General features: G+C 44.8%; 1 protein-coding gene across 1 annotated transcript; it reads right to left on the reverse strand.

The window, feature by feature from the left end:
* Nucleotides 1–989: 989 nt before the first annotated feature.
* synm (synemin, intermediate filament protein) lies at nt 990–8,539 on the reverse strand. The gene is made up of 5 exons (XM_019865407.1): nt 7,805–8,539; nt 6,673–6,993; nt 5,791–5,915; nt 4,209–4,288; nt 990–4,132 (listed from the first exon to the last, which is right to left on the reverse strand). Exons 1-5 carry the CDS (start codon nt 8,282–8,284, stop codon nt 2,244–2,246), a joined length of 2,895 nt encoding a protein of 964 aa, XP_019720966.1. The 5' UTR covers nt 8,285–8,539; the 3' UTR covers nt 990–2,243.
* Nucleotides 8,540–8,822: the final 283 nt, after the last annotated feature.

The raw sequence follows: 8,822 nt of genomic DNA on the forward strand, positions 1-8,822 counted from the left end.
GAAAACGTTTCGAATGTTTGTGTCTCTTTTGTCCTCCGACAGAAATCACATTAAAAGAAAAAATATATTCCCCCACTTCTTTTTCCATTTTCAAACATTTTTGAAAAATCTCCAGGGAGCCACTAGGGCGGCGCTGAAGAGCCGTGGGTTGCCGACCCCCACCTTAAGCCATTTTCTTTATGTTGAGAATCTGTCATACAAGTTTTGATTTGATTGACAGAGGCTACTGAAAAGCATCAACAAACTGTTTTAATGGATTGATTCAAATCATGTTTAATTATGTTGTGTGTGTCAACTTAAAACAGGAAATAAACACATGACATTTCAACTGGGGGGGGGGGGGGGGGCCTGACCTATGAAGGTGTACACAACACAACAAAACCTTGTGACCGGTCAGTGCCGCTAAGCCGATACAAAAATAGTCAGCTGTAATGAACACACACTCTTATGTAAGGATCCTTTCAGCCAGCACAGATAGCACAGTGTCAAGTGAACAGTATCCAGAAACTGCCACCATTTCCTCTTCGTGACTATGGCTTTCTTTTGCATTCCGAGTCACACTAAATAGAAGCATGTAAAGCCGTCAACCTGCAAACACTGCATACTGCACCTTGCAGATCTCCCAACTGCTCACAAAGTAGTGAAAGTTGAGTGACCGGTTGCTATGAATGGCACAACCAACATATTACACCTGCACGGTAAAAGGTTAAGAAAAAATAGTAATAACCAAAAGCATACAGACACACATCAGCTGTAGGTGTTTTTGTATTTTTTTTCCCATCACCAGAGCTTTACTCCATTACTTTAAACAACTATGGAAAATGATAAAACAGTAAACATCATTCAGTAAAAACATTAATATTAGTTGGTATATTTTAAATATGCTGTTGGTTGAGCAATTAGTTCAGCTGCAAGTGCAGTGATATACAACACATGCATTTAGGGTTAAGAAATATTCGTAATGCCTTTTTTTTTTCAAATTTAAAATAGCGTCCAGTGGACAGAGGCCTTCATAACATGTTTGTGACATGCTTTCATCAAAATACCTCAATCAAGAACTACTGTACAACACACTTTAAAGGTACAGTGCGTAAAATGTACTTGCCATCTAGTGGCGAACTAATAGAATGCAACAACAATTTTTGGCAGATAATTGATTTTTTTTCTTTTTTTAATGAATGAACATTGAAGCATCAAAAATTTTGAACACACTGTCTCTTTAAACCCTTCCTTACTAACTTTTCTGAAGTCATCTTGCCAATACTCACCCCGTCCCCCACCCCTCAACAGCGGGGTCTGTCAACAAGTGGATGGCTTTTGTAGAGCGAGCGAGTGGTAACTTGTTGAGCCCAGAGTGTAAAAAGAAAGACAGATTGGATTTTCACTCGTGGAGCCAGCACATTATCACAGCTGCCGAATTAAATCTGGCAATTAGAGTGCTGATCCATGCATGTGGCGCATGCAGCAGACACAGACTTAAAAACACACAACAGAACTGCTCGCTCACAAACACATTTTGGGAAACAGGTAGCCCAGAAAAAGATTTACTTGGTTAGGCACTCCAGAGTCCAAATTATTTGCATGCAAGTAGTCAATTTTCCCTAATATGTCTCTTAACGTGTTTTGAGAGACAGTACCTTATAGTCCTCACAAATCAATCAGCGATAGGCCGTTAGGGAAGAAATTGCATTTATAGATGAAATTTACTGTTTGGATCCCAGCGACGGTATATTGAGAATGGAACATAACTGAAAATCAATAGTGTTGAGAAAAACCAGAACAGTAAGGACACAACAGAAGAGTAAACACTGAACACTCATGTCATGTCGAAAGCCATTCAACATCAACAGGGATCTTTTCTAAATCAGCCGCAGATCAAAGTTACGCTCTGAAGCGAGCTGACCAGACAGCTACCAATCTGACGTTTTGAGCTCAGCTACCTTACGGGTCATGTTGTTGTGAATAGGGGATCTTAATTTGAAATTTGAGAACTAATCCCCAAAAGACCGTGAAGGAGATCATCCGAAAATGTTGGCCACTCATAAAATACCTCCATATGATGGCTATGGATGGATGTCAAACCCCCTCAAGGGTACTACAATTCAAGAGCTGCAGTGTCTCCTATGAACACCGACGCTATTCGGCCAATCTACTCTTGCTTTTGGAATCAACGCATTCATTGATAAAATACAATCTTCTTGACCATCTCTAGGGCCTTTAAATTTCCAACGATCGCCTTTCATTCACTCTTGATCGGAGCTAGCGTCAGCAGGGCTGCTGTGTCCCTCCATCTCAGACGGACTCGGTCTGATTTGTCTCTCTGCAACAGGGGACGAAGATTCGCCTTCCCCCGCAATGTCAAAATCATCGGCGAGCTCGACATGCTGTTCTTTGGAGATCCTGATGCTGTATCCTCCTCCACCTACTCCCTCTAAAGCACTCCCAAACTTGGAAGACCTCAGTGCGGCCATGATCTTCTCTTCCGATAAACTGTCATCGTCCAGCAGCCCGGAGTCGTCCAGCAGCCCGGAGTCCTCCAGCGTTTGCGAGACGTTCAGCTCCGCAACAATGGTTGTGGTGCCGCCTTCACTTGACTGCTGCACTTTCTTGACGTCAACGGCGACGTTCTGGGGACTTTCACTGCTTACTTTGGTGAGGAAAGCTAACTCCTCCCTCAGTGGGCCTGACACGGAGCCCTGTAACTTCTCCAAAGCTCCTCTCAGTTGCTCTTTGGGCTCCAAGGAGTCTTCTCGCAGGAACTCAAGCATTGACTCCTGCACTATGGGGGAAACACGAATCTCCTCTTCAATAATGCACTCGGGAATGGTCTCTTTGAGAAAAGGCGGATCTGACATCAACCTGTCCTCGTCGTGTTCTTCAAGTATGGTTCTGGTTTGCGGAAGTCTGTCATCTCGGTAATACCTTTCATCGGACAAGTCATCCACCATCCCATAATGACCGTATGAGGTAATGCTGCAACCCTCCTCGGGTTCAGAGAGATTATCGTCTGGCGTGGAGACAAAATACTCAGCGGGCTCTTGATCATGGGTGAAATATAAAGACTCACTCTCCTCCTGAGCCTGGACAGGTTCGACTTTGGACCTTTTCACGGGGTCAAAACGACTCCTCTCAACTTGCGCGTCTTGGTCTTCTTCCATCTCCTCAATTTGGAAATATGCCGAGGGCTCATAAAAACAAGATCTGGACTTCTCAGTAACGTCTTCATCGTAAGACTCCACCGGTTGCTCAATAATTTGGACATTGACAGATTTATTTTGTAGGTTCGCTTCTCCCTGCAGGCCACTGAGCAGGTTCCTGATCATGCTTCCTGTTGCTGTGTCCTCGATGTCCTCCAGGGAAACCTTCTTCACCCCTTGGCTTAAAAGCTGCTCCAGGGCCGATTCCTCTGAAAGGTCCACTTCCTCCTCCACCTTAGACTGTAACACAATCTGAGTCTTCATCGAGCCGTCCCCCTGTTTGATTTTTTCCACCTGATAGGTCATCTTTGATTCTCCGGAGGAGCAAACTTTGGCTTCCAAACCAGCTGGTTTGATCACCGTCTCAATGAGCTCTTCCAAAGACACACCATCTAAAGCCTTTCTCTCACTCGACTCAATCACGGGCTTGATTTTGTCTTCCTCCTTCGACTCGCTTACACATAGATTTCCTTTATCCGGTTCATCTGCGCCCTCAATTCCCGTATCCGTCTCTGGTTTTATGTTGAGGCTCCTCCCCCTCGGTGGTGACAACGCCCTACCTGAGGGAGTGTCTGCAAAGGACTTCGTGGAAGTGGTTTGGCTCCGTACCTTTGAGACATGTTCGGTTTTCTTTATTTTCTCTGCTGATAGTGAGCTTTGTCGCTCGGTCTGGATGATTTCTTGATCTTTGGGAACAGTGGAAGAAGTGGAAGCCCGGGCTTTGGTGAATGAGATCATGTCCCTTCTGGAGGCTGGACTCTGATGCTGAGATCTGGTTGCAAGTGAAATTGGAATAACCCTGGAAGGACTTCTGGACTTTGAGGGAGCTACGGGAGATTTTCTCAAAATAGACGACGGCGTGAATCTGACGTCCATAGGCTGTCTGCTTGGGGTGAGAGTTCTTGGAGCGTAGGGTTGGGCAGGCATCTTGATATCTGTGGCAATTAATGAGTGACATTTATTCCTAATGTATTTCATTTTCAAATAAGGTCAATATGTTCAGACTTTTACCTATGATCCTCTCCCTCTGGTGTTCGCTTATTCTTCGGTGAGCATCTTGAAGCCCAACTCTCTCACCCTCCAAGAGCGCTCTAGAGAAACATAAGCAAAGCTAAATCTACAACAAGCAATGGGCAAGCCCTCGCACTGCACACTGCTTTTATCTGGCAACATTTTTCAAATGTGCACATGTCAAATTAAAATAAATACTTAAATAAATAAATACGGTTAAATTTTTTTTTTTTTTTTTAAACTTTGCTATGTTGTATCGCCACCGATTGATATGGGATACCTGCATGTGACTGGGGTTCATTTGGTCAACTTCGCTGATGTACGAGCCCTGAAATTCTACCAAAATGGCCACTTCAAAACTGAAAAGGGTTGACTTATTGTTCAATGTCAGGCATGGGTCCTTGAGACTTTTTTGTCCATCTATTAGTGTCAATCGGTTCAGGGGCAATTTTTTTTTTCTGTTTCCAGGGGGTCTTGTGTTCAGGACCTCTTAAAAGGCATATATTTACACGAGGATAAATGCGCTTGCAAAAATTGTTGGGTTTTCTAGCATGTTAATGGCCCCCAATGGGGTAATTTGGAATAACAATAGGCATAGGCGTCCAAAAATTGCAGATCAAGACAGTTCTATAGATGATCACTTCTCTTGTAGGCAAATATGAGACCGAGGATAATTACCGTGTAAGGCACTCGATATCTTCTCGCTCTTCCATCTCCAACTTCTAAAGCTAAAAAGCCTTGGAAGACACGACGAACCCTGGCTACATACAGTAATGCTCATGAAAAAAAAAAAAAAAACAACGAAACAATCGTAATCGAATTAATACCACTTGGTAAGCTTCTTAGTCCTCACTCCTGGGGCATGTTTCAAGTAGCAAACATAAGCAAATGACAGAAAGAAGCTCTCGCGGAGCGTGCCTCCCAACAGACTGAGATAAAAATAACAGCAACAAAGCGGGCCTGTCAATGCTTCCCTTTAAATTCCAATGCAAATTCTACTCGTGACAACGCCACCATGAAAACATTTAGCCTGTGCCACCTTCTGACTGACCAGGAGTGGATTTACGTTGCCTGGTTCATGTAACACAATTGCGATACGCGTCATGGCAGCATTAAGAAGAAAAAAAAATGAAATCGGATATTTTCAGATTGGAATCAGGCCTCATCTAAATGGAGAAAAATGTTGATGCGTATCTGCTGATGCGAGTGCGGCATAAACGCCAAGGTCAGGCATACAGTGTCGCTGCTAGCTTGAAATCATCAAAGTACGACGACAGGCGGCACTCACTTTTGTCCAAACAACACAAATAAATGCATGAAAAAAAGTCATGTTCAACAACATCAAACCAATATGGTCTATTTGATTTCATTATGCCAAATTCTAAAGTACAACGCGGCCTCACCTTCATTTAAAGAGCCGAAGCGTCGTAAATATTTGGATTATGTACTGCACGTCCTTCACGCTTACATTGGTGTGTCTGTGCATGTGCGTTGTCCCGTCAGTGTCCACGCATCCCATGTGGGATATGTGCCACTTGAAATGCACATGGAAACTGACGAGGTGAGAATGAGGGCTTGTTACCTGTAAGCTGCCACCTCCATGCCAAGGTCCATCTTGACCCGCAGCAGATGCTGATGGTCCTGCATCCTCTGCGTGATGGACTCCGCCATGGCGTTCCTTTCTCGTTCCAGCTGGTCGATAATCATCTGGGGAGAAAAACAAGGAGACTATATTAATTAAATGCTGGGTTGCTTTTTCTTCGGCTATTTGTGTCGACACTTGCGATTTTTCTTGCCACCAGAAAAAGAAACATGTCAGCCACGAACAAACAGAAATGAACTTATTCGGATGTCGCTACCAAGCCTTGAGACGGCATACGAGTTGGCAATGATCAAAACGTAACATTTTTACTGTAAACGGTTAACTCATCTTGTCGCTCGTCTTTTGATTGTCCTGCTTGTGGAGCTTAATCTTTAAGAGGCTGCCTAATAGGGATTTTTCAGTCTGAGAGCTAATTGGCTTAAGCGGCTAGAGAGCGGACATGCCCTCGAGATGGCCGAGGCTTAAGGATTGCAAGGCATGATGGAAGCTACATGCTTTTGACAACTGTGAGGATAAACAGAAGCTTCACATGACAGCATTAAAAGGCAGTGGCTGGGCCACAAGGGGCTTTTTTGCACATTTCAAATGCGATCTTAAAAAAAAAAAAAAAGAATAAAATGATCATATACCTGCACAATCTTTTGAGATCACTTTGAGCAATGATTCTTGAAAGTAGCAACCTCCAAACTGCTGTGTTTTGTTTTGTTTTTCCTTGGCTGACTCCCGATTAACTCCCGATTTCCTTGGCTGACTCTTGGAGAAGTCATAGGTCCAAGAATTCGAATATTTTCTGAGTTTTCAGTTCAGTTACATTGGCTTTGGTCACGGACTAAAAATGTGTACCTAATGTAGTGACCTCACCTGATACTCGCCCTCATCCTGACAGAATTTCTCCTGCATGTGCAGCAGTTGCTCCTCCAGACGCATTTGCAGCTGCCCTTGTTTCTCCGCATCCAAGCGTAATTTGTCCAGCTCGGAGTTGTGCAGCATTTTCTCCCTCTGCAGGTCACCTAACATGGCTTGATCCTCCCGGATGGCCCGTTCCATCTCCTCCACTTTCTGTTGGTACATCTCTAAGGTCTGCATCCAGCCTTCGGACATCCCGCGGGCGTACTCCTGCACCTCCTCCACAGAGGCTGCAGGAGGTCCATGGTAACTCTGCATGACCACCCTGGAGTTCACCTACAGCAAAGGCGGCAACAGGACTCACACTCTATACTTGAATAAAGGTATACTTGTATAAAAAAACACAAAAAAATGGGTGACTTGAGCTCATTGCTAGTGGGCTTTAGATACCTCAGTGCTCAAGTAGAGAAAAAAAAAGTTGTGCAAAAAACAGCTGTTCAGACAATTACAAAATGAAAACACTCACAAAGAGCATTGAGCAGATGCTAACGCTGAACTGCATACATATCTGTACTAAACGTGGCGTCCTGATGTCAATCACTCGGCCACACCCCTTAAGCACACATCAACATACGAATATACAAAAGTGGAAGTCAAAAGTGTGTCAAGCAGCCAATCAGAATAATCGTAACAGATGGCCGATGCCATTTTGCATACTGTGATCAATGGCTCACTCATTTAGATTTCTAAAAAGCACAATGACACAAAATGGTCACGGTGAGCGACAGGGTGGCCATGGGTGGCCAAGCCCACCCATGGCCACCCCGTAGCTCCGCCCCACATTCACACCAACGACAATTTAGACTAGTCTTCAATTACCAGTCACATTTCTAAATCAATGTACTGCTTGTCTTCAGAGATTTGTTGTCAAACACTGGGAGTACAAATAAAAAGTTGTCAGACGAATAAATGCATAAGTTGTGACTTTCAGCTTGCCCCATCAGAGGTCGGCACAGCGAGTATGATTTGTTCGGCCTATTTTTTTTCCAGCGGATGTCCTTCATGTCTGATTCCACCCACGTTATCCCATGCAAAGTACAGACAACTCAAAAATGTACTGAAGTACAAAGTACTTCCTACCACTGACCTGGGAGTTAATTTGTCGTCTGAGCTGGCCCATCTGCTGCTGGTGCTTCTCCTCCAAGAAGACATACTCTCTCTGAAGCTCCAGCAGACGCTGCTGGAGCAACGCATTGTTCTGGTGAGCCGCCCGGAGCTCTTCTTCGCGGCCGTGCAGCTCCCCGCCGATGTCCCGGCAGGCGTCGCTCTGCTGGCTGCACAGGGAGCGAACGGTCTCCAACTCCATGCACAGCCTCTCGCGCTCCATCTCGGCGCGAGACTTCTCCAGCGCGACCCGCTCCATCGCCCGCCTCAGCTCGCGAACTTCGGCCTTGTAGCGTGGCTCCCGCTCCGCCACTTGGGCCTGTCTGAGCTGGTTAATCTCCGCCAGAAGACGCGCGTTCTCCCGCTCCAATTGCTGCGTCCTGGTGAGGTACTGAGCCAGCCGGCCGTTGAGCTGCTGCAGCTGCTGCTTGTCCGCCTCAAAAGTTCTTCTTGAAGGCAGCATTGTGGCATCAACAATAGTTGGCAAACGCAAAAATTTTTTGGTGTCCGAGAGCTGTTTTCTCCGGGTGTCCGTGCACGCAAGTGTGACGTCACCCTCCTTCACTCACCCTTTGACAAGTGCACCGGGAGGGGCGTGTCCGCTTTTGAGAATCGCCCTGCCTGAAGGAGAGAATCTGCCAGATGCTGCGGTGCGTTCACTAAATGTCGGACATCTGATGACTCAGAATCCTTTATCATCTGTCTATCCATCCCGCTTCTCCATCCAGCAATCATCCATCTATACATAGAGCTGTATTATTATTATTATTATATTATTAAAAAAATAGACACCCTATCTCATGATTTCGAGATCAGGATCTCATAATTACGAGATAAAATGAAGAAAGCAACTGTAAGGCTCTTTAACTGACGATCATGTATATCACAGGTCATTCACTTGATAAAGTGGTGCAATGCGCCATCGTAAAAAAATAGTATATAACAGTAAACAATGTAAACTTATTTCAAAAAGTTATTAAAAAATAAATTTTAGTTATCCC

This window comes from Hippocampus comes, unplaced genomic scaffold (genome assembly GCF_001891065.2).
Source record: "Hippocampus comes isolate QL1 unplaced genomic scaffold, H_comes_QL1_v1.1 scaffold42, whole genome shotgun sequence".
NCBI lineage: Eukaryota > Metazoa > Chordata > Actinopteri > Syngnathiformes > Syngnathidae > Hippocampus > Hippocampus comes.